This window comes from Rhinoderma darwinii, chromosome 13 (assembly GCF_050947455.1).
Source record: "Rhinoderma darwinii isolate aRhiDar2 chromosome 13, aRhiDar2.hap1, whole genome shotgun sequence".
Taxonomy (NCBI): Eukaryota; Metazoa; Chordata; class Amphibia; order Anura; family Rhinodermatidae; genus Rhinoderma; species Rhinoderma darwinii.
The window spans coordinates 51,412,605-51,438,270 of record NC_134699.1 but is presented as its reverse complement, the minus strand read 5'-3'; the positions used below and the strand labels follow the sequence as shown (position 1 = coordinate 51,438,270).

General features: G+C 44.7%; 2 protein-coding genes across 7 annotated transcripts; one reads left to right on the top strand and one right to left on the bottom strand.

Annotated features, from left to right (window-relative positions):
- Positions 1–29: 29 nt before the first annotated feature.
- On the bottom strand, positions 30–4,580 carry ARL16 (ARF like GTPase 16). 3 transcript variants are annotated; one of them, XM_075846100.1, is made up of 6 exons: positions 4,424–4,579; positions 2,814–2,870; positions 2,443–2,559; positions 1,794–1,909; positions 859–929; positions 30–248 (listed from the first exon to the last, which is right to left on the bottom strand). In XM_075846100.1, exons 1-6 carry the CDS (start codon positions 4,481–4,483, stop codon positions 181–183), a joined length of 489 nt encoding a protein of 162 aa, XP_075702215.1. In that variant the 5' UTR covers positions 4,484–4,579; the 3' UTR covers positions 30–180. The 3 variants fall into 3 exon arrangements, with proteins under 3 accessions (XP_075702215.1, XP_075702216.1, XP_075702214.1); XM_075846101.1 differs by having other exon boundaries at positions 158–929; positions 2,503–2,559; positions 4,424–4,580; XM_075846099.1 differs by having other exon boundaries at positions 158–929; positions 4,424–4,578.
- On the top strand, positions 4,557–23,453 carry HGS (hepatocyte growth factor-regulated tyrosine kinase substrate). 4 transcript variants are annotated; one of them, XM_075846086.1, is made up of 21 exons: positions 4,557–4,696; positions 6,579–6,663; positions 7,366–7,441; positions 8,756–8,848; positions 13,277–13,394; positions 13,780–13,832; positions 13,932–14,000; positions 14,192–14,316; positions 14,403–14,481; positions 14,768–14,866; positions 15,564–15,659; positions 15,741–15,779; positions 15,854–16,000; positions 16,829–17,042; positions 17,170–17,342; positions 19,031–19,171; positions 19,263–19,440; positions 19,530–19,651; positions 19,814–19,924; positions 20,059–20,154; positions 21,475–23,453. In XM_075846086.1, exons 1-21 carry the CDS (start codon positions 4,660–4,662, stop codon positions 21,574–21,576), a joined length of 2,253 nt encoding a protein of 750 aa, XP_075702201.1. In that variant the 5' UTR covers positions 4,557–4,659; the 3' UTR covers positions 21,577–23,453. The 4 variants fall into 4 exon arrangements, with proteins under 4 accessions (XP_075702201.1, XP_075702202.1, XP_075702200.1 ...); XM_075846087.1 differs by having other exon boundaries at positions 13,271–13,394; positions 14,768–14,857; XM_075846085.1 differs by having other exon boundaries at positions 13,271–13,394; positions 16,832–17,042.
- The last annotated feature ends 2,213 nt before the right edge of the window (positions 23,454–25,666 follow it).

Sequence of the window (25,666 nt, the reverse complement as noted above, 5' to 3'; positions counted from 1 at the left end):
GTTCCATCACATGACAGATTACGGAGGTATTCTAGGAGAGATTATTGAAGGAGTCATTTTTTATTTTTTTCATTATTGTAAGCACAAATGTCAATGGAGAACATTCTCTCAGCCGTCACAGTAATTACAAACAATACAAAAACTCCCATTTCTTTTTTTATTTAGGAGAATGGTAGTGTATTAAACCAGGAATCTAAATGTTATCCACCAATAGCTGGAGGAAAACAGGACCGGAACACAAAATGCCCCTGTGGGAGGAGGCAGAAGGTGGTATCAGGAAAATAGTATGCTTATATTTTAAAAATATACATGTTATCTAGGACTGCTAAACCGCCAGGAAGACCAGATGAGATAAAATGGTAACATTAAATATATACCAGCTATATAGCTATATACACACAGTGCCTAGAAGTATTCATTTCCCTTAGATTGTTTCACGTTTGTTTAGAAAAGGAGAAGTCCGTCAGTGAGCTGGTCTGACGGCTCGGCTGACAGCAGCTTAGGTGACGTCTCAGCTCACTGACAAATTCGACTCACAATGGCATTCTGCAGCTTCTATGTACAGTGAAACATAGAAGTTGCAGAAGTGAAATGGAGCACAATTTTTATTAAACGTACATTACAAAACTGATTTTTATGCAAAAATACAAACATTTCATAATTAAAAAAAAGGCACCAACGTCCTTGTTTGCTGCTCTGTTCATATATATATATATATATATATATATACCTTTATAAATCCCTATGAAAACCTATCTTATACTTAGTGGCTGGCAGATGAATGCAGCCACTGCAACATCTCCTGCAGTCCGGTGCCATCTAGCGCACTAGTTTCCACGACCGTGATTGGTTGCTTACTGCAGGCTATTATGTCATCCAATCGGAACAGTGATTTCATCTCCATCAATGACATACAGCATGGCAGATCCCTACAAGTAAACAGACCATATGCATTAGTCCCCAACATGCAAGGGCCATACAAATATATATATTTTAAGTATTGCTGCACATGTATCTTCTGATAAATTGGGAACAACTTCTATTCTTTAGTATCGCACGTATACTCATTATTGTAAACAATTGTTGGTTATAGTTAAAGTTGTTTTATGTGAATAAAGTTTAATCACTGTATAATGAAAAGTTTGGCAACTTTCTAATATTCTTTCGAAACATCACCATTTTCAAGATCTCTGCTTGCTGTCACTGTATGGGAACATTCTTGTGTACATCCAAGGGCTGAATACCTGTACAGACCTAATACTTTTCACAGCTGAGGTGAATACAATTGAGAAAAAAATCTGTACAATCCTAGAAGGTGAAGAATATGAGCCGCACGTACGATATAAGCATAGAAAGAATATCACATTTGCAGAATGTTTCTTTGATAAACCAAATTCTGGATCTTCACAACCCAAAAAGTGATTCCTCACCGTTCAAGGGGTGTTCCAGGAGTTAAAGAAAAAAAAAATCTGCCCACAGAATATGTAATAAAATAAGAAAAAAATTCCTCACCTTTTAAATATCCCCACCGCTCCAGCGCCGCTTCGAAGGTTCCCTGCCGGTCTTTGTTTACATGCCAGCAGCGTACCGGCATGTGACCGCTGCAGCCAATCACTGGTCCTAGTAGAGATCCCAGTAAGTATGGCACGTGTCCCCAACTGCCAGTGATCGGTACAGCTTATAATCGCTGCTGGCATGGTAACAAAGATCATGGTGGGATCGCGCCTCGAGTTTTATCAGTATCTACCCTGTTAAAGCAGAAATATCGGACCATACTTGAAAGCATTACTTACGTTTTGTTGAAGACGACAAGGACCGCCACTGTGGAGAGGGCAGGAGCAGAGAGCATGGACAGAAGCTGGATACACGATGCAGATATCTGATTTGGGTTAGCAGCATCCACAATGAACTAAAATTGAGAAAATAAGAACAATACATAAAATATACAGTAATATACCAAGAACTGTAAATACATCAAAGCGGACATCAGGAATCCAAAAAGAGTGAACCCTACCCCCCTATTGGTTTCAGAGAACAATGTCACATGACCAGTTTTGGTTATGCTGGCTGAGAGAACTCTTAAAAGGGAACCGGTCACTAGGTTTGGAGGCCCTAAACCATCAGGGGTTTAGCGCTCCAAACCGTGAGATCGGGGGATACAGGGTGGTCACCTCTGGCAGGCGGGTCTGTTAGGCAGCTGCCCAAACCCTCAGCTCTTGCAAAGATCCTTAGTGAATTACAATGGAAAACGCATTTTTCACAGTGGAGTCAAAATAAAAAGTGACTATCCTGTCGATATCCTTAGGATGGCCGCTATAGATAAGAGATTGTCAGCAGAGTCTGCGGAAATCACCAACCAACGCCGAACGCCAATGATCAGCTTTGATATGACATCACCTGCAAAGTAGCTGGTAGTAAAGTATGGCATCAATAAAGTCTTACCAGCACGGTCCGGCAGTCATTGTAGTAACTGGGCCAGATGGGCACCATGGAACCACCCACCTCTCGCACGGTCACACGTATTCTCTGTATCGTCAGGTCAGTCAAGTTTGTGCCCACCTTCAGTAGATAAAAAACAACATTAATAATCTAAATTCTTCAACAAAAACGCCACACCAAATCATTCTTAAAAAAGAAACACTTGTAAGCTACAGGGCGCCCACGCTTCACCCAGAGATGCCCATGGCCGTTCTGCTGTATTTTCAGATGTGACATTATAGGGAGTGTGAAGACCTTCTAAGGCATTTCTTAAGAAATGGCTACGAGCCCACACCCCTATGATGAATCTAGGACCGGTGAGTTTGGTAACTTACAGTGGGCTGGGTGGGAGGCACATCTCCTGGATCGGTTGAATCTTTCGCACACAGCTTTACAGGAAATATTAAGGAATATTCTTTCTTCCTCGTAATTCGAACAATTGACAAATCCTTTCGCATTGACCCACCCACCGTCCCCACCTCACCACTGACCCTAAACCACCTGTTTATGGCAGAATTATATTCAACTCTCCTCGTCTACAAAGTTCTCCACAACGCTGCGCTGTCATATGTCTCCGTTTACCGACCTACTCGGCCAATAACCTACGACTCTCATCCTCCGTTCCAACATACTCCTGTGGGACTTCTCCCGTGCTGCAGCCATTCTGTGGAACTCACTGCCCTGGACTATTAGGTCTCGTTCACACGTAACAGAGTAACAGATTTGCTGCAGAAAATTTCCATAGCATTAACGCATCACCTAACAGACAATCCGCACCATGTCTTATTTTTTTTAGGGGCATTATACTGTATGGGGGCTGATATGGGGGGCATTATACTGTATGGGGGCTGATATGGGGGGCATTATACTGTATGGGGGCTGATATGGGGGGCATTATACTGTATGGGAGCTGATATGGGGGGCATTATACTGTATGGGGGCTGATATGGGGGGCATTATACTGTATGGGGGCTGATATGGGGGCATTATACTGTATGGGGGCTGATATGGGGGGCACTATACTGTATGGGGGCATTATACGGTATGGGGGCTGATATGGGGGGCACTATACGGTATGGGGCATTATACGGTATGGGGGCTGATATGGGGGCATTATACTGTATGGGGGCTGATATGGGGGCATTATACGGTATGGGGGCTGATATGGGGGGCACTATACGGTATGGGGCATTATACGGTATGGGGGCTGATATGGGGGCATTATACTGTATGGGGGCTGATATGGAGGCATTATACTGTATGGGGGCTGATATGGGGGGCACTATACGGTATGAGGCATTATACGGTATGGGGGCTGATATGGGGGGCACTATACGGTATGGGGCATTATACGGTATGGGGGCTGATATGGGGGCATTATACGGTATGGGGGCTGATATGGGGGCAGTATACTGTATGGGGGCTGATATGGGGGCATTATACTGTATGGGGACATTATACTATGGGGCTGCTGGGCAAGGCGGCTGGACATAGGCGCGCGCAGGGGTCTGGTGATCTCACCATAATTGACGGGTACGACTGACATTAATCTAATTTGTAAGGGCACCTTAAGAGGGGATTCCTGCCCTCAAATGATTTTAAAAATATCAAGTTATAAAGGTGAAATACATGTAAAAAAAAAATAACCTTAAAATTTTACGAACTTGGACTGCAGCTGTTGCAAAACTACATTTCCCAGCATGCCCTGACAGCATTTGGTTGGAATAATAAAGCCTTTGGCTGTCATTGCATGCTGGGCATTGTAGTTTCACAACAGCTGAAGTGCTGTAGGTGGCTGACCCCTCTAGATAGATATACACACAATGTAACACTACTACCCTCTATGGACAACAATAAGAATGGAAGTCACGTATGACTAGAGTCGCTTTCCAATAGTGTCTCGTTTCACTAGAAGCAATTCATTATTAAAATCCAAAAGGATATTCTGCAGCCGCTTCATAAGCAACGTTTTCCCGACGCCGGAGGGCCCGAGAACCAAACACATAGTCCATCAAATAACCAACCGCCCGCCTCCTTCTCCTCAGTAACCAGGAGCGTCGCTCGCCCACCTCCCGTGACGTCATTTCCGCCCCGCATCTTCAGGTTCCGTCTTGTTCGTTTCCGGAAGCGGAAGAGTATTTTCTTTTTCGGTGTCAGAATCTCGTTCTCTCCGGTGTCACGATGGGAAAAGGTGGCGGCACATTTGAGAGGCTTTTGGGTAAGAAAACCCGGGAGGGGATGCTAGCAGGAAGCTGTGTTTGAACTCCGGGTGCGGTGACATTGTTCGCACTGTGGAGGCCGCCATTGACCATTGTGTCAGCTGTACAGTCATCGAGTCATGACAGACATTTCCTCTGAACTTCTCAGCTGTACTCTACTAGATTATATCTATATTACACACACACACGTACATAAACGTCTTCCTGTCACTTCACCTATACCCTTAAAGGGGCCACATCATGATTGCCCCTATAGTAGTTCTGTCATACAGTTTGATTCATGTCATGCAACTTTTGTGCTTTCTGACTTTATTTTCCATGGCGGTGTCGGTGACATTTTTGCCTCCCTGGCATCGGACTGGTAGAGATGACGAGTGTAAGAATAAGGACAAATTCAGAAACGTCTCCTGTGTTTCTAAGCAACGGCCCAAACGCTCTGTTTTATACAACATTAGGGCATATTCAGGTCACAGACGCAGCTTTCCCTGGTAATCACCGCTGATCGCCCGGGATTTCAGAAGGCAGACTGGTGGCGATCATCTGATCGCCTGGCCGTCTTGGCGAGCGACCCTTAAAGGGCTATAACACACACCGCAATAATCTGGAAATAATCATCCCTGACTCGCCCTCCTTTGTGACGTCTTTTCTTATTTTATTCTGCATTTTCTCATGATCTTGGTGGGTTTCCATAGGTGACAATCAATGATGGTAGACATTATGGTGGTCACCCTGGCACATCCTGAATGGCAAATGACTCTGTATGGTTGTCCCATGTTACATTTCTCCCACTTCTTTATGTGACAGAATTGCTGGTAATGAATCAGGCGGCTCAGGATGACTATTGCTTTAGGGTTCTCCTTTATAGCTGTATACTGTAGTGTATGAGATCGGGGTAGGATACAGAAACATCTGAAGATGAAATTGTCCTTCGCTCTTTGACCCATGAGATGTGATATTTCTGTTACGGGGGGGGGGGGGGGGGGGGGGTATAGATCTTACACATGCCTCTCCGTATGCTCTTATGTAGAATATTATCTAATGCAGGAACTTATTAGGTAAAGTCAAACCCCCCAAAAGTTGCGTCCAGTAGAGCAATGGGCACCATGGATATTTGTGGCCGCATAAACGTTGCAACTACCCGGAGACCTGTCATTGGATGGGTGATAAAGGAAGACTGGGTAAAACTGTATACATCGTGATATATATATCTGAGGGGGGGTTGGCGTGACACTGGCATCCTCTCTTTATTGTCCTATAGTTTAGAGTCGGCAGGGTGAGCTCATCTTGGTCTCGTGGTTGCTTGTAGTTTATAATCTTTCTCTCTTTGCTGTAATAAAAATCCATGCATACTTTCTACCGAGCTTGTGTTTAGTCAAAGAAACTATACTGAACAACCAGAGCTGCAGTGTAAATCATAGGGGTGGGATAGAACAGACAGGAAAAGACTCTATTACCCAGAAGTCATTGATCAAAGCTGTTCCATAATGAGGCAGATCTAGAAAGCAACTGAAACTTTGAGTATCTGCACTTTCACCCAACTTTATATACGTCAGAGACCTATCAGAAGTTTGGTGAGAGGTCAGTCACTGTAAGACTCAGTAGTCTCCTCTATGAGGTGGTGACTCGTATTATTTTTGAGACTCTGGCCATATTATTAGTGTAGCAGGAACGGAGATGGGGCTCGGATAAGTCACTACTTTGATGTATGTGCGATCAGGGAGGATCTGACCTGATCAGAACTGAAAGAAGCAACAAAACAAGGACGACCTGATGACACAATAGTGAGACCGTGCGCCGGGGCTGCAGTTACTGTTTAACTTGTAGAAACCTGACCCTTCTGATTTCTCTCTCTTTCTGCTGAACTATTGTTGATCTTTGTAGATAAAGCCACCAGCCAGCTGCTTCTGGAGACCGACTGGGAATCCATTCTGCAGATTTGTGACATGATCCGCCAAGGAGACACTCAGTAAGTCTTGTGCTGTGGTAAAAGTCAATGTGAGCCGGATGTCAGTGGCACCAGGACAGCGGAACCGCCCGAAATCCTGGGGTGACAGCTTGGCCACTGGCAAACCCTGTTCTGCAGGTGCTTCACCTGATAAATGAGTTTATGCCGCAGCCTGGACCCCGGGCAGCATTGCTGAATAAAGCAATACACCGCAGCCATTGAGACCAGTGAGCCGTCCGTATAAGGCCCAATTCAGACAAACGCGTGGAAACTTGGACGTAAAAAAACGTTTTTCATGTCCGAGTTGTCCTTGTGTGGGTCCCATTTTCACGCATCCCCATAGACTTGAGTCTATCGAGGGATCAGTGAAAACGGAAGAAAATAGGATGTGTTCTATTTTTCAACGGACCCTTCACATGGTCCGTTGAAACAAAGGCCGCGTGAACAGCCCCATTGAATTACATAGGTTCGTGTAAACCGCTGTCACACGGAAGCATACTACGGCCGTCTGAATTCAGCCTAAGGCTGGGGTTCTCAAGGGCAAGAGCTGGTGTATAAGAGGAGAGCCCTCTCTTAATTTCATATCCCTTATAAAAAAAAAATGTAAATATCTATGGGCTGGAGATTTAGGGTTGGAATGGGTAATGTGTATTCTTAGATTTATTTGGTGTGTATTTTGTACTTTGACTGTGACCGGGTTCCATGTTTTTCTTTTGCTTATAGAGCCAAGTATGCAGTGGCCGCCATCAAGAAGAAAGTCAATGACAAAAACCCACACGTTGCTCTCTTTGCTCTGGAGGTGAGTTCCTCATCCAGGGAAGGCATTTCATGGTTTTGGAGTGTTTGTCCGCAGGATTGTCTACTGATCCATCCACACACACAGCAGCACCACTGCTACATCTACAAACCAGGGGGAAAACAATACATGGGGATTTTGCTGTGGCTTCGCCTTTATCGCTGGGATGAAACTGTGTAGGGGATTTTTTTTTTCTGTGACCCTCTATATAGAACTGGAAAGAAAACGCATTGTTTCATGTGTGTGGTTTTGATCCATTACAGAAAGTGGAGGCGCATCACTAGGATAGGCCATCGCTCTCTGACTGGTGGAGGTCGGACCTCTGGGACCTCAAGTGTCGCTTCCCCTCTAAAATGATTTCTAGGGAATGGGGCCGTGCTGCAGTTTCCTGCACTGTGGGTGGCCCGGGAGTCTGGGGTGCAGTGAATGTTGAAGGGGACGCAGTGCTAAAGGAGCGATGCGGCCTCTTCAATCTCAGGATTGGTGGTGGTCCCGGCAGTTGGACCCCTACCAATCAGAAAGTGATGGCATATACTAGCAATGTCCTATTTTTCTTAAAAGTAAATGGAAGGCAAAATAGAATGTGCACACGTGCTTTAACTCTACCCATAGTTTAAGGGTCGCATAGCAAAAACGTGTAACATGGCACTGCAATCTACCGTGATTGCAAAGTGTGGTAATTGCCGTGAATCTCGGGCCTTAGGAGCTGAGAAAAGACACATGTCCATGATGTTAAACCAAGAGATGCGAGAAAGGAAAGGGATAGGAAAAATGATAGAACTTTGTTTTACCTCTATTGATCCAGAGGAAGGTTAAAAAAAAAACAAAAAAAAACCATAATTCAATTACCAATCTGCCCTAAAAAGGAAAAATTCCCTCCTGAACCCAAGTGGCAATCCATGTAGATCAACATTCACAAAGAATTCTACACATTGTCATAAGAGCTGATATTTTTCCGTTCTAGAAAATTAGCTAAGCCTTTTTTAGAGCCACCTCCTGTCCCTGCTGTGACCAGCTTTTTCACGTACGGAGACTGCTGACCATTCCAGTCAAAATGCCGACCACAAATCCAGTAGCTGAAACCCTCTCCATTTCCGCTGCAGCATCACATAAGGATGATCTGCAATAGCAGACGTGGCCCATGGACGAAAATGGCACTGATCCTGGAAAGCCATTCCAAGCCGTCAGATCTTCAGACACCCCCTATCTTTTATAATACGTTCCCAGCTACGTTGTTATCCCAGTCTAACGTTTGACATTGTGCGTAGCCACGGTTTTTCGGGTGCGTGTTCTCACTGTCTTCTGTGTCTCCTGCAGGTAATGGAGTCTGTGGTGAAAAACTGTGGCTCGACTGTACATGATGAAGTTGCAAATAAACAAACAATGGAGGAGCTAAAAGAGCTGCAGAAGGTGATAGTAAACATGCATTGATTGCCTTTACGTGGACACTTCTGCTGATTTAATAGTATACCTGATATAAAACCACTTTGTAATTTACTTACTGTTCACATTTTATTTTACCCGAGCAAAGTCTGTGTGACGGTACTGCCACTAGGTGTCTCCCTTCCTGTAATCTGCTGTCCACCCCCCTCTTGTCAAGCAAAAACCGTGTCTAGTTACAGATGAACTGCAGTAGGTGGTCTCTTCTCTTCCTGCCCGTATAAGTATATGGAGAGGGTAAGGGGGGCAGGGGGAGGGAGCAGAGAGAGAAAGACACAAACATGCTGCCCGTACTAGTCTGTAAGGGGAGGGGGAGCAGGAGCAGAGTGGGAAAGACACCAGAAAGCTGCAGGACATCTGTATAAGGCCTCATTTACACGAGCGTGTGCGTTTTGCGCACGCAAAAAAACGCTGCGTTTTGCGTGCGCAAAAGGCAATTGACAGCTCCGTGTGTCATCCGTGTATGATGCGCGGCTGCGTGATTTTCGCGCAGCCGCCATCATAGAGATGAGGTAGTCGACGCCCGTCACTGTCCAAGGTGCTGAAAGAGCTAACTGATCGGCAGTAACTCTTTCAGCACCCTCGACAGTGAATGCCGATCACAATATACACCAACCTGTGAATAAAAAAAGACGTTCACACTTACCATGAACTTCCTGCTTCCTCCAGTCCGGTCTCCCGGCCGTTGCCTTGGTGACGCGTCCCTCTCGTCATCCGGCCCCACCTCCCAGGATGACGCGGCAGGCCATGAGACCGCTGCAGCCTGTGATTGGCTGCAGCTGTCACTTGGCCTGAATTGTCATCCCGGGAGGTCGGACTGGAGGAAGAAGCCGGGAGTTATCGGTAAGTCAGAACTTCTTTTTTTTTTTACACGTATATGTATATTGTGATCGAAAGTCACTGTCCATGGTGCTGAAACAGTTTAAGTCTTTGAGCACCGTGGGCAGTGACTGTCTCCTGACGTCGCGTACCCGAACATTTTTTGCCGGGTTCGGTTAAAACGAGTTCGGCCGAACCCGGTGAAGTTCGGTGCGCTCATCTCTAATTTGACACTCCGTTTGGATGTTTGTAACCAGAAAAGCACGTGGTGCTTTTCTGTTTACATTCATCCTTTTGACAGCTCTTGCGTGATTTTCGCGCATGCAACGCAGGACCGTCAGTGTGGCATGCGTTGTTTTCACGCACCCATTGAAGTCAATGGGTGCGTGTTGCGTGAAAAACGCAAGAATATAGAACATGTCGTGAGTTTTACGCAACGCACTCACGCAGCGCAAAATTCACGCATCGTCTAAACAGCCCCATAGACTATTATAGGTGCGTGAAAAGCACGCGCGTCGCACGCGCGTATAATACGCTCGTGTAAATGAGGCCTAAGTGTTATTGTCTCACCCCAGTGCTGGATTCTCAGCTACACTGATAGAGATCGGAGAGCAGGATTCTTCTCTGTGTGCAGGTTATATAAGACGTGATCGCAGTTTGGCTCCGCTCACTAGCTCAGAAAGACCGGAGAATTCGAGATAGAGCCTGCAGATAGGAAAACTGCTAAATAATGGCACGTGCAAGTATATAATGGCCAGATATAGTCTTATTCCTCATATACACACATATGACCGCTTATTCTGAAAAGTTAGGTCGAATAACCCCTTCCTGACATCCGCTGTATATACAGTGCTGTCGGAAACTACTTCCCCTGTCACCCACTACACATGTATCACGCGGTGATGGAGAAGGTACAGGAGCTGAGCTCATGCCATCAGCGGTGGGTGTCAGCTGTAACATACAGCTGACACCCTGCTGCCATGAACGTGTTTGTAGATGACCACGATTTCGTACGTTTAACCACAAGATGCTGCAGTCAATAGCTATTATGTCAACATATGTCTCATGGGACTATACAATATGTGGGCTAAGTCACCAGCAAGTGCGGATTTTTGAACTCCCCAGTAACAATAGAAACTCCAAACAATATCAGGTAGAACACAAGAGAAAGAAGGAGTCAGAAACTATTGAAATTTATATAAATTGCCGAAGGCATAGAAAAATACAAATTTTATTGGACAATACAAATAACATGATTAAAAATAGACTACAAATCAAAAGAAACTGTATATCTCCAATGGTATAGGAGGGGAACTAGGGTCACAGTAGTAGAACAAAAAACAATACAGAGAACACCTTCTAACAATCGCTTTAGGTAGTTATAATGTAGTTAATACAAAAAGAACGAAGATTGTCCCCTGGCATATACAATGCTACTACATATCATCAAAAAACGATACTTCTAATAACAGGTAGTGAGAAAAGGTACACAGTGGTAAGCAGAGAAAATCTCCATAGGGTCACACCTGTTCTCTAAATAGACACAAGGTATTTAGACTGAGCCTGTCTTAAGCACAAGCAGTGTGTCCATAAATGTGTAGATAGCATTGCAGGTATTGAGTATGCAGTAAAAATAGCGCTAGTACTAACCCATCTAGTTCCACGGATGTAGTAGCTCCCAGGTATGGAGAGACCCCAACGCGCGTTTCGCGTGGATGGCTTTTTCAAAAAGCCATCCACGCGAAACGCGCGTTGGGGTCTCTCCATACCTGGGAGCTACTACATCCGTGGAACTAGATGGGTTAGTACTAGCGCTATTTTTACTGCATACTCAATACCTGCAATGCTATCTACACATTTATGGACACACTGCTTGTGCTTAAGACAGGCTCAGTCTAAATACCTTGTGTCTATTTAGAGAACAGGTGTGACCCTATGGAGATTTTCTCTGCTTACCACTGTGTACCTTTTCTCACTACCTGTTATTAGAAGTATCGTTTTTTGATGATATGTAGTAGCATTGTATATGCCAGGGGACAATCTTCGTTCTTTTTGTATTAACTACATTATAACTACCTAAAGCGATTGTTAGAAGGTGTTCTCTGTATTGTTTTTTGTTCTACTACTGTGACCCTAGTTCCCCTCCTATACCATTGGAGATATACAGTTTCTTTTGATTTGTAGTCTATTTTTAATCATGTTATTTGTATTGTCCAATAAAATTTGTATTTTTCTATGCCTTCGGCAATTTATATAAATTTCAATAGTTTCTGACTCCTTCTTTCTCTTGTGTTCTACCAGTCAATAGCAATTGCGGCATCTATGGACACTATTCCCTTTGTCAACCCATCAGCCGCTCCGCTGCGTGTTCGTGGGGTACCGATGGGTTATCATGGCAGTCGTAGGCCTAATTAAGGCCTTCAGGTCTGTCATCTTAGTACACCAATTAGGACCATTCAGAGATGGGGCCTAATAGGATGCCTGTCGATGTAACGCTGACAGGAGTAATACGCTGCACAGAAGTAAAAAATAAAAACCCCAAGAAAACTTTTTTTTCTCCAATTGAAAATGCTTTATAATGTAAAAAAATAAATATTAGAGAAAAGTAGATATAGGTATTGTCGCATCTGTAATGACCCAAACTATAGTTACCGACCATTTAATGTGCAAAAAATATAAAAAGCCAGAATTGCTGTTTTTAGTCCGACCTGCGTCCCAAAAACAAAATGAATGATTGAAAAGTCTTTTGTACCTCAAAATGGAACCAATGAAAACGACCGCTCGTGCCACATAATACCCTCCCCCCCCCCCCTACAAATCTCAAGCGACTGAAAAGTGAAAAAACGAATGGCTCACAAAAACAAATGTGGCAAAACATTAAAAAAACCGATATCAATCTGGTATCGCCTCAATCCTACCGACCCGCAGAATAAAGTTAACACGTCATTTATGCCTCACGGTAAACGCCGTTGGAATTGCAATTTATTTTTTTTTACACCCCCAAAAACATGTAACGTTTTACGTATCCAGCGTGCCATTAAAAATATACAATTCGTCCCTCAAAAATCAAGCTCACGTGCTGTCAGCGGGAAAAATAAAACGTTAACAAAACGCTGCATTGTAAAGGCAAAAAAAAAACGGTATGATAGAAAGGGGATGCTTTTTTTTAATTATTTTTTTTAATTCGTTCCGAGTCACGCCGCCACGCTGTGTCTGATATTGCATGTCCAGCTCTTTTCACTTGATGGGTGCTGGGATGACGTACAAGGGACCAGCCTGACCTCTGCAGGAAGTCTATAGTACTTCCACCGCTATACTTTGTCTGACCGGTTTGCACCGCAGAGCTGTTATCTATGGAAATCGCCTTGTAGTCAGTCATGTGACGCTGAGCCGGAAGTTGTGACGCAGTCAGCGGGTGAGCGGTGTCATTGAGCTCGGACTGTCTCATTCTTCTCACCTGTCTGTCGTGCTGCACACAGTTAGAGCTCTCTGATATTAACCACTTATAGGCCTTGTGGTCTATTAGAACTCCGGGTCACGTCTGCTGCTTCGCTAACGGACCTTTTTATTCAGCGTCAGGTGGAACCAAATGTACGCAACAAGATTCTGTATCTGATCCAGGCCTGGGCCCATGCTTTCCGTAACGAACCCAAGTATAAAGTCGTACAGGACACTTACCAAATCATGAAAGTGGAAGGTAAGGTTCTTACTTGTGTGTGTTTTTGGGGGACCCTGTGGTGTTATGGTTCGCATTATGGAGCCCTAGGTTTTTTTTTACCATGTACTGCCGTAGGGGACGGATTGATATTATACTCCACGATTTGCTTTGCTGCTAGTTGTATTCCGTGAAGGGCATTGGGTCATTTGATATCTCCTAGCCCAGCTTTGTAACTCTGCTGCTATGAACTGACGGATTGTACACCTCTGTAGGAAGATAAATGTCTTCTCAGCATGTTTCTATACTTTATTCTCCATTGACCGTAATATACATCGAGCTTCAGAATCCTTGACTGTTCTTGCTGTGGTTTTTTTGTAACCATATAAAGTCTCAGTTTTGTAATTTTCATCCCCTTATCTTTCAGGACACAATTTCCCTGAGTTCAAGGAAAGTGATGCCATGTTTGCGGCAGAACGGGTAAGCCTGGTTGAGCGTCCATGCCAGTTTCTAAAGTGGCTTGATGGTGAAAAAAAGGAGTGCTTCAGTAAAAAGGTTGCCTTTTTGGCTGTTTTCTAGGCTCCTGATTGGGTAGATGCTGAGGAGTGTCATCGCTGCCGTGTTCAGTTTGGCGTAGTTACACGCAAGGTTAGATAATCTAATTCCATGAAATAACTTGACTCTACCAGGCCTTAAACTATTCGTTTCGATCTCCATTCCTTGTTTTTATTTTGTAGGGACAACTTGATATAAACAGCTAGACCCTAGTAAGAATATAAAACTAAAAGGTAGAGTTTTCCTTTAAAACCTTGTTCACACATGTCCCCTCTCCTCTCCAGCATCACTGCAGAGCCTGTGGACAAATTTTCTGCGGAAAATGCTCCTCTAAATATTCCACCATCCCCAAGTTTGGCATTGAGAAGGAAGTGCGTGTTTGTGAGCCCTGCTATGAACAGCTGAACAAGTAAGACTCGGGGCGCGGACCACCGGGGTCATCGGCCTCGACTGTTTCACTCCCTCTATTTCTTACGGACTTCTTTCCCTTTTTAGGAAAGGTGAAGTCAAAGCTGCCACTACTGGTGAGCTGCCTCCGGAGTACTTGACCAGCCCCCTATCTTCACAGTCACAGGTGAGGTGACCATTGGTTACAACCATTGCTGAGTCTCCAGTATTGCCTGCTGTATGTCCGTTTAGTGGTGATCAAAGATGTCGGTGTTGGGAATTTCAGCACTGCCCCTTTAAATTTCTCGTGATCTTTGTTGAGCAGGATCAGATTTTTGTCTGTTGGAAAGAGTCACTGGAGTGTTTTCATGTCTTCTATATTAATGATTAGAAAACTCTCCCTTCATATAGTTTAGATATACGGCACCGGAGATCTTTGTCTTCATGCACTGACTTGTGTATTCTGTGTTTAGATGCCGCCAAAGAGAGATGAGACTGCGCTGCAGGAGGAAGAGGAGCTGCAGCTTGCTATAGCCCTGTCACAGTCGGAGGCTGAAGAGAAGGAAAGGATGGTAGCGCCGTTTCGTTTACACCATGCTGCACAACCTCATATCAAAAATATTTTATGCAGAATGTATTTGTATGTGTTTTTAAGCCAATACCAGGAACCTAAACAGAAGAAATATATAAATGTCCGCTCTCCTGGATCCGATTCTGGTTTTGTCTCAAAAAATGCATGGAAAATCTGCACAGTGTAGACAAGGCCTAAAGGGGATGTCTTGGATATGACAGCCATGCACATGCCCGTTCCTGTAATCACAGTCCGTAAAAAGCAAAAAAAATAGGACATGTCTGTCGGCCATAGAAATTAATGTGTCCGTAATTACTGACAAAATCTACGGTCGTGTGCGTGGGGCCTGAGGTTAAAGGATTTGTTTTTTCTTTTTCCCTCCTAGAAACGGCACCATCTTGTCTATGGGCTGAGTCTGGTATACCGTGTTTCATCCCTATTAGGCCAGGATCACACACAATCACAATCACACACACATAGGCACGGTTTAAAGACAATCCCTCTAACTTACTCCTTCGTTCTTGTGAGGAAGAACAATTTTAACATTTGTAATGAGTCAGACAAGTCTTCCCCCAGAATCTATGTACGGGTGACTTATGTTCTATTCAACATTCACGAGGTTCTGTGGTAAACGTTTGTTTCAATCATCCATTTTTTGCCCATGTTGAATTTCTGTCAAATCCTATTGTTATTTTTAGAGGCAAAAGACCACCTATGGCGTATATCCGAAAACAGACCCCACCCCGGTCACCTCCTCCGCTCCACCCGCCAGTACTCTGTACTCCTCTGCTATGGTGAGTTGCGACACGATTGTAGAACTTGAATGTATTCCTTAATACAAAAGAATTCTTAAAGATTTCCTCTTTCTTGCCTAGAATTCATCTGCTCCTTTGGCTGAAGAGATAGATCCAGAGGTAAACTCGCTGAGAAATGACTTGATGCTGTCATTTTTAGGTTTGTTACTCATCTCCATTCTTGTTCTGTGCAGCTGGCCCGCTATCTGAACCGAAATTACTGGGAGAAGAAACAGGAGGAGGTCCGGAAGAGTCCGACCCCTTCTGCTCCCGTACCAATGAGTGATCCAGTAGTCCAGGTGACTGAGGTGCCTCCTGTGAGCATGGTCAGCGTCATGGAGGTAAGAACCCGGTTTCTCATTTGGTCACATGACTGAGTCGTATTGTCATCAAAGAAGCAACTAGACTTCCGGTCCCCCGATAGCGCTATGAAAATCTCAGAATCAGCGCGACGGGGGACCGGAATGTATTTTAGCGAGAGTACTCACATACTGCAGGGACTACACTGGTAATAATTTTGGTCCCCACATAACCCTTTATCTTGGTTTATAGTATACATTGTGCTGAAATGTTTTTGCGGCTCTTTCAAGTTCAACTATCTGATAGTGTGGCCTTTGGGCTAAAAAGGGGGCTGTGCACGTTAGTTTTAGCTGATGTATACACGGAAGGTTCATCGCTCTTCTGCCCACTGATCTGACTTCCTTTTCTGACCTCCTCCGAAACATTAAAACTTTCCTCTTCAAACATACACAATCATCTTATGGGCCTGTTCTACTCACGCCTACTATCCCTCTCTCTCTTTGTTTTTTTAAAAACATCAACCTAAATTTTTCAAAAGCAAATACAATATGTGACAAAAAAAAAACAATGTCCGATTTACTTGGATATATAAAACCATTACCTAGTTATTCCCAGAGAATTTGACACACATCCGATTTCTAAAACTGGTCTTTGTCCTGAAGGGGTTAAAACAAAAATAATATCTGAAGTTTCTTGTGTTTTTGATTGCAAGCGGGTCTTATCATTTTGGGGATTGTTGACTATTTTGTCCTTCCTGCTTGCCAGCCAGGGAAGTTGTGGGTCAATGGGTTCTGATTGGATGGTCACTAGTACCTATTGAAAAGCCGGTCTGTACATGGGTTCTGGACTGAACTACTTCTTTCTTCCAGCAGCAGTACCAGAACGGGGAATCCGAGGAGAATCACGAGCAGTTCTTGAAGGCTCTGCAGAACGCAGTCACCACTTTTGTGAACCGCATGAAGAGCAACCACATGCGCGGCAGGAGCATCACAAATGATTCCGCAGTTCTGTCGCTCTTCCAGTCTATCAACAACATGCACCCGCAGCTTCTGGAGCTGCTGAACCAGCTGGATGAGAGACGATGTATGTATTACAGAGAACGTCTGTGAGTTGTGTGTGTGCAATGAGGTTCAGGATTGATACGAGGAGCTACTCGAAGTCTGTGTGTCCTAAAAAAGTCAGGAGTGCGTAACCGAATTGTTCTTTACAGTGTATTATGAAGGGCTGCAGGACAAGCTGGCCCAGATCCGAGACGCTCGCGGAGCATTGAATGCGCTGAGGGAGGAGCACCGAGAAAAACTGCGACGGGCAGCAGAGGAATCGGAACGACAGCGACAGATTCAGATGGCACAGAAGCTGGAAATTATGAGACAAAAGAAACAGGTGAGTGGATGGTTACCTGTCAGTGTAATCCTGCCTGTGATGATAATGAGATGATGTGGAGAAATGATCTCTACAGAACAGGAAGGGTCGGTGTATTGTGAGGCTCAGTGGCCTGGGTGACAACTTCAAGATTTTAGGATTGATTTTTTTAAATATACATCATGACCTAGAAAAAGAAAAAAAAAAATCACCCAAAATTCTTAAAGGGAACCTGTCAGTACATTTAGAGCCACTAAACCACTAGCATGCAGTTATGCTGCTGGGGTTTAATATTAAAGAGGCTCTGTCACCAGATTTTGCAGCCCCTATCTGCTATTGTAGCAGATAGGCGCTGCAATGTAGATTATAGTAACGTTTTTATTTTTAAAAAACGAGCATTTTTGGCCAAGTTATGACCATTTTTGTATTTATGCAAATGAGGCTTGCAAAAGTCCAAGTGGGCGTGTATTATGTGCGTACATCGGGCGTGTTCTTTTACTAGCTGGGCGTTGTGTATAGAAGTGTAATCCACTTCTCTTCAGAACGCCCAGCTTCTGGCAGTGCAGACACAGCGTGTTCTCCAGAGATCACGCTGTGTCGTCACTCATTTCCTGCCCCAGGTCCTGCATCGTGTCAGACGAGCGAGGACACATCGGCACCAGAGGCTACAGATGATTCTGCAGCAGCATCGGCGTTTGCAGGTAAGTCCATGTAGCTACTTACCTGCAAATGCTGATGCTGCTGCAGAATCAACTGTAGCCTCCGGTGCCGACACGATGCAGGACCTGTGAGTGACGTCACAGATCTGCACTGCCAGAAGCTGGGCGTTCTGAAGAGAAGTGGATGATACTTCTATACACAACGCCCAGCTAGTAAAAGTAGTAAACACGCCCCGATGTACGCACATAATACACGCCCAGTTGTACTTTTACTTTTAAACACACCCACTTGGACTTTTGCAAACCTCATTTGCATAAATACAAAAATGGTCATAACTTGGCCAAAAATGCTCGATTTTAAAAATAAAACCGTTACTGTAATCTACATTGCAGCGCCGATCTGCTGCAATAGCAGATAGGGGTTGCAAAATCTGGTGACAGAGCCTCTTTAACTTCTCTAAATGTCAGTTTTTGACGTGGGCAGGTCTGGAACACTAAACTCCAGCTGTGTAACGGCATGCTAGTGGTTTAGTGGCTCTAAATGTACTGACCGGTTCCCTTTAGAGAATGTGTTTAACGTAAAAACTTGATTTAAACAATAGGTAATTTTCACCTTCCCTTTAAAGAAGTACTCCAGCCATCACCTGTAATCCTGCAGGGATTGTATGTCTCTATACAATCCCTTGTTCTTATTTAAGCTGAAATATTCAGCTTTTGGTTTCTTAGCCCAGCAGCCGTGTTCTCTCCCTCGCCCCTCAGGACGTTCCTGCCCCTATTGCTTGGTGTTCTGCTGTGAATGTTTGGCAGGCTGCAGCGTGACTCGGGAAGGAGAGATTATTTGTGTGTGAATAGCCAGGTATTTCTGGACCTCCACATTACACTGAAACCTAAGCCCAGAGCTGGGGGTAACGTGCAGTCGCATGGGCTGCGGGCTAAAGTCATGGGTGGTGCACATAATGCAAAAATGGCAGCCCTATCCAGGTACATGATGATGATGATGATGACCGTATTGAAAACACTAAATTGAGATGTAATAAATGAATCCTGTAGGAATACTTGGAGATGCAGCGGCAGCTCGCCATCCAGCGCTTACAGGAGCAAGAAAAGGAGAGACAAATGAGGCTGGAACAGCAGAAACAGACCATCCAGATGAGAGCCCAGATGCCAGCGTTTCAACTCCCCTACGCACAGGTTTGCCACCCGTCCTGTCTGAGCTCTTTTATAACTTTGTGTGCGATGTAATTGCCATTTAATATTAATCTCCTACCTGCTTTTCCCCCAGTTGCAGTCCCTGCCGCCATCTGGAGGGGTCATGTACCCACCCTCAGGCCCTAATGCTTATCCCGGCACATTTAGTCCTTCTGGGTCAGTTGAGGGGTCCCCTATGCATGGGGTATACATGAACCAAGCTGGACAGCCGACCTCTGCTCCATACCCCACCATGCCAGTACCTGGTACCGGTAAGTACAATCCGTTTTGTATTGGGGGCTGCACGTTCATATAGTCTCCAGTGACTCCAACACCAGCAATGTACAATGTCTTTCCACAGATCCCAGCATGGTGAATGCATACATGTACTCAGCAGGACCAACAGCTCAGCAGGGCCAACCTGTGCCAACTACAAACCCAGCATACACGTCTTACCAGCCCACCCCAACACAGCCCTACCAAGTAAGCACTTACACCTGTTTAACTATTACTGCCTGTTTTTTCGATGCATTGTTTGCCACAATGGGGGGAAAGTGTCCTAAAAAATGCCACTCGCAATAATATCCTATTATTATGTATTCATTCATTAATGTATTTTGTTTTTTTTTTCTTCCTTTTTTAAAGAACGTGCCCTCCCAGAGCCTCCCTTCAGTTTCCCAGAATCCCCCAGCCAGCGGTATGACTTACATGGGTGCACAGTCCGTGCCCTTGGGTTATCAGCCTTACAATATGCAGGTGAGTCCAAATAATGCAAAATATTTAAACTTTTTATGTTTCTTAGTTACTGAATGGGTCCATATAAAAAAAAAAAGACCAGTTCACTGTTCAGACGTTTCACTGTTGATAAATCCAAGTTTGTTTTATCATAGAACCTCATGACTAGTCTCCCCGGACAAGACCCGACCATGAACAACATGCCCTCCCAGCAGCCTTTCCACCCTGGACAGCAACCGATGTATCAACCTGTAAGTGCTAGATTCTGAAAAAAAAAAAAAAATAAAAAAAATATATATATATATATATATATATATATATATATATATATATATATATATATATATATATATATATAAAAAACATTTTTTTTATATAATGTAGACAATGTGCAACATAAGTATTTAAAGGTGTATTCCTACCATTAAATATCTTTATAAAAAAAAAACGCTCCTGTGTGAAGATATTTCTATTACATACTTGCTATAGTGCCCCCTGGTGTTTTAATTCCCTAATAAGTCCAGTGCCGGTTTTTAAGTGCACAGATTCTTCTAGAAGCAGTCACTGCGCCGCCGTGTACAACAGGATCTGGGCAGTGGAACTGAGCTGCCGGGAATTTGTGTACATACAGTAGGTACTAAACATATTAGGTGGATGTTCTGAGAGGGAATCAATAGAACACCAGGTGGCGCCATAACAAGTATGTAACAGCAATATCTTTTTATTTTATTTTTTTTAAATTATATATATTTATTTCAATTGAAAAATAGTTTTGCATGATTTAACAGAAATGGAATATCTAATTGTGAGTGAACCCCTTGAAGGGGTTTTCCAGCTAATAAAAATTGATGGCCTAGCCTCAGGCCAGGCCATCGATAGCTGATGGTTCAGGGTCTGACTCCCTGTTCACCCGCTAATCAACTTCATTTCTTCTTGCTCTCTGAATCTTTGACATTTCGCGGCGATTCACAGGTATTGCAGCCTCTTCACTATTCACTCTTCACTTCATTCACTATGGGAGAAAAGGCTGCAATACCTGTGAATCGCCGCTAAATGCGTGTCGACAACTCAGAGAGCAAGAAGAAAGGAAGGGGGAGCAGCGATCACTTAAAACCAGCTGATCGACGGGGGTCCTGGGAGTCAGACCCTGACCCATCCGCTATTGATGGCCTATCCTGAGGAGAGGCCATCGATTTTTACTGGATTAACACTGGATTTGCATTTCACTTTGGTATATTATGTAAGTCTCCATCGTGAACCTTGTAGATAAGTTGTGCACAGGGTAACATAAAAGTGAAACCTGTGTCCTCACAGAACTCCCTAAGAGCCGGCCGTCGGGAGGGCGTGCTGCTTGCCGTCGGGAGGGCGTGCTGCTTGCCGTCGGGAGGGCGTGCTGCTTGCCGTCGTACACTCGTTGCAGTCCACTGCTATATACTATACTGATTCTTCTGCATAGGGTATAATTAAGCAGAGAACAGTTTTAAGATTAGACTAAAGTTGCGATGTTTTGGAAGGCTACAATAGTATTCCATGTCCTTATATATTGTAGCTGTGTTTTGTCTCTCTTGTAGATGCCAGTTGGTGCCGGTCAGCAGCTGCCTCCCCCGCAGCAGGCAGCGCATGGTCAGCAGGTACAAGGCAGAAGTGAGGCCCAGTTGATCTCCTTCGATTGATTCCAGAAGACACCAACGCTGTCCATTCATTAAACCTGCCGGCAGTTCCTTCTGACGGGTGTCGCATGCACTTCGCCAGCACTGCTGCAGTAAAACACTACATTTCTAGAATTGCCATTTTCAGTGTTTGCCTAGCGTTACCCCCCGTCTGCCTGCCAGCTTCTTTCACATCCATGATTTTGGTAAACTGCTGCAGTCAACTAACATTGTAAACTCTTTGCAGCAGATCTTTTGTCTTAGGATTGCTATATACTGATGCCAAGCCTTGTAGCAGCAGCTGCTGACGTGGCAGGGATACATCACACACTAACTTGTGCTTACCTGTCTTATAAAAGGAATAGTCTGCATTATATAATTTTTCTTATGATGTATTAGGGCATATGGAGGAAGAGGGGGCAGAGGGTATCTCACGCTATAGGACCACTAACGTCCATCAATTGCCAGATGCCAACCAATTTTTCAAGACGATCAGTCGGTTGTTTCCCTTGGCAGTAACAGCTGATTGCTGGAAAATCCGGCAGTGACCCGCTAGCTGCCAGGGAAATGCCCATTTGAATAAAAAATCAAATCTAATAATTGTATAAATGTTTCCTTTCGCTTGTTGAGGAGCTTCTCCCATGTAATGACAGTAGACGGTACGTTATATCTTCCATCGTCTCTCACGTCTCGTGCTGCTTCTGTACTATAGGACTATTGACCATAGCGAATGCCTATTTGTAGATTTTAAAAGCCTGAGCTCCTATCCAGATAAATTAAGCATCAGTGGAATTTTTTTTTAATGTTGCCATCCTGCAATATACAGGTGGGTGATGAAAAGCGCGGCTTTCTTCTTTTTTTTCCCTCTGTGTATGAATCCGTCTTTTTTTTTTTCTTATGCTCCGTTTTTTAGTAGCGCAAGGCAAGACCAATAGCTTAAGTTTTAGAGCTTAATAGAAAAGACGGAATGTGCGTTCTTAACCCGGTACAGGAAGCGTGTAATTCTTCTTAAAGGGGTTGTATGAGACGATCTGCCTTTTTTTTTTTCCCCTGAAGAAACCGAGCTCCTCTTTTTCCATGGGCTGTTTCTAGTTATTGCACTTGCCTGGGAACACAGACACTTCTATAACCCATAGTATTGCATAGTGAACATAGAGTCCCGATCTAAAGGAATACTTGATATGGAAGACCATGGTTGATTATAAATCTGATGATTCAGATAGATTGCCCGGCTTCAAAAGTGATGTACACAAAATATTAGAACATTCATAAAGTCTCAACCTAGAATCTATAGTATGAACGTGCCAGCAGTCCCGCGTCCAGGCAGCTGAGATATGAGGAGTTTGTAGCTGTCACTGAAGCCTGTCACGGAAGGCACAGTCGTTGCCAGTAGATTTCTTCCATTAACAAACACAGCTCTATAGTGTAAGGACGTCACCACATAACTCCTCATCACCTCAGCTTCCCGGACCACTGTTACATAGGGACGGATAGATGAAATAAAGCAGCGATGGAAGAACACTACATATGTTCAGCCTCTCCCTATTACGACACGGCTGATAACAGAGAAGAATAGATTTGATTCACCTGCACATCAAATGTAGACTTTAGTGTCCTTTTTTGAGCCAATCGAGTTTAGGCTATGTAAATGTGGATGACCAATGCGTGTTCCCGTTCTCCGCTGTACTGCAGCCTTTTAAAGTCATACATAGCAGCGGAGGGGTTGGTTTTGGGCACAGGTGTGCTCCTGGGATGGCCTACCATGCCAGGTGTCCCCGCGTGTTTTGCTGCTTTTTGTGCTTGTAAACTGTGAAGGTGCGGGCGGCTGTTACTGCCCGGGCACCGCAGGATTCTTGCTTGTAATCTATTGCTTTAGTGACAATAAACGTGTATGAAACGTGGATTGTTCTCGCTGTTCATATTAAACGTTACATTTACCTGCAGAGAGACTTATTTAAACTCAAATCATTTTGCATGTTAAACTATTGCGCCAAATACCACCATACCATGAGATATAATTTACTGAATTACTGCCATCTGGAAAATCAAGCAGGGCAGAGAACTCCTATTCCTTGCAGCTGCCCTGTATGTGCGGTCTGCCTATAGGTCCAGGGCTGTCATGGCTTCCTCAGTATATGTACTGCCCTGTATGTGCAGTCTGCCTATAGGTCCAGGGCTGTCATGGCTTCCTCAGTATATGTACTGCCCTGTATGTGCAGTCTGCCTATAGGTCCAGGGCTGTCATGGCTTCCTCAGTATATGTACTGCCCTGTATGTGCAGTCTGCCTATAGGTCCCGGGCTGTCATGGCTTCCTCAGTATATGTACTGCCCTGTATGTGTAGTCTGCCTATAGGTCCCGGGCTGTCATGGCTTCCTCAGTATATGTACTGCCCTGTATGTGCAGTCTGCCTATAGGTCCAGGGCTGTCATGGCTTCCTCAGTATATGTACTGCCCTGTATGTGCAGTCTGCCTATAGGTCCAGGGCTGTCATGGTTTCCTCATTATATGTACTGCCCTGTATGTGCAGTCTGCCTATAGGTCCAGGGCTGTCATGGCTTCCTCAGTATATGTACTGCCCTGTATGTGCAGTCTGCCTATAGGTCCAGGGCTGTCATGGCGTCCTCAGTATATGTATTGCCCTGTATGTGCAGTCTGCCTATAGGTCCAGGGCTGTCATGGCTTCCTCAGTATATGTACTGCCCTGTATGTGCAGTCTGCCTATAGGTCCAGGGCTGTCATGGCGTCCTCAGTATATGTATTGCCCTGTATGTGCAGTCTGCCTATAGGTCCAGGCCTGTCATGGCTTCCTCAGTATATGTACTGCCCTGTATGTGCAGTCTGCCTATAGGTCCAGGGCTGTCATGGCTTCCTCAGTATATGTACTGCCCTGTATGTGCAGTCTGCCTATAGGTCCAGGGCTGTCATGGCTTCCTCAGTATATGTACAGCCCTGTATGTGCAGTCTGCCTATAGGTCCAGGGCTGTCATGGCTTCCTCAGTATATGTACAGCCCTGTATGTGCAGTCTGCCTATAGGTCCAGGGCTGTCATGGCTTCCTCAGTATATGTACTGCCCTGTATGTGCAGTCTGCCTATAGGTCCAGGGCTGTCATGGCTTCCTCAGTATATGTACAGCCCTGTATGTGCAGTCTGCCTATAGGTCCAGGGCTGTCATGGCTTCCTCAGTATATGTACAGCCCTGTATGTGCAGTCTGCCTATAGGTCCAGGGCTGTCATGGCTTCCTCAGTATATGTAAAGCCGTTACCTCTTTCTTACTGCCTTGTAGTTTGGGTGCAATTGTTCCGCTGTTGCTATGGAGGGGGGGGGGGTGTACTTGGTCTGCAACAATGTTTAGGTGGGTGGTACATGTCCCATCCACATGAATGCCAGGGACCAAGGTCTCCTGGCAGAACATTGCCCAGAGCATCACTCTGCCTCCGCCAGCTTGTCTTCCCATAATGCATCCTGGTGACATCTCTTTCTCACCCACATGATGTAAAAGAAAATGTGATTCATCAGACCAGGCCGTGTGCCCACTGCAGGCACTTTCGGCTGTGGACAGGAGTTGGCATGTGCACTTTGACCAGTCTACTGTTACACAGCAAGCAGTTCTGTCGTTCGCTTTGACCGAACGACACTGCTTCTATGTATACAGTAATTTTTTTATTAACTTCAATTTTAAAGTTCCTCTAACCCCTTGCCTAAATTTGACGTATACTTTTGTCATAGGTGGCCAGGGTAAGTATGAAGCGGGTTCACGGGCTGAGCCCCCTCCATACGGATCGGATGTCGGCTGTATGTTACAGCCGACGCTTCACTGCAATATGTAGGATCCCCTCGTTTAACTCTTTAGATGCCACGGTAAGTAATAACCGCAGCATCTAAGCGGTTAGAGAGACATGATATGTCCTAGAAAAGGGGTCAGAAACCTGTGGCACCAGTGCCACATCCGGAACGTGGGGCATGGTTTGCTGGCACACTTCCCTCCCCAGGTGTCCAGCGCATCGGCATGCTTGCCTGCACTGAGCACGAAGAGAGAGCAGAGCTTCAATATGCGCTTGGCGATGCTGATCACCAGGAGAGAGCAGTGATTCGTTGTGTTTGTTGCTGCTG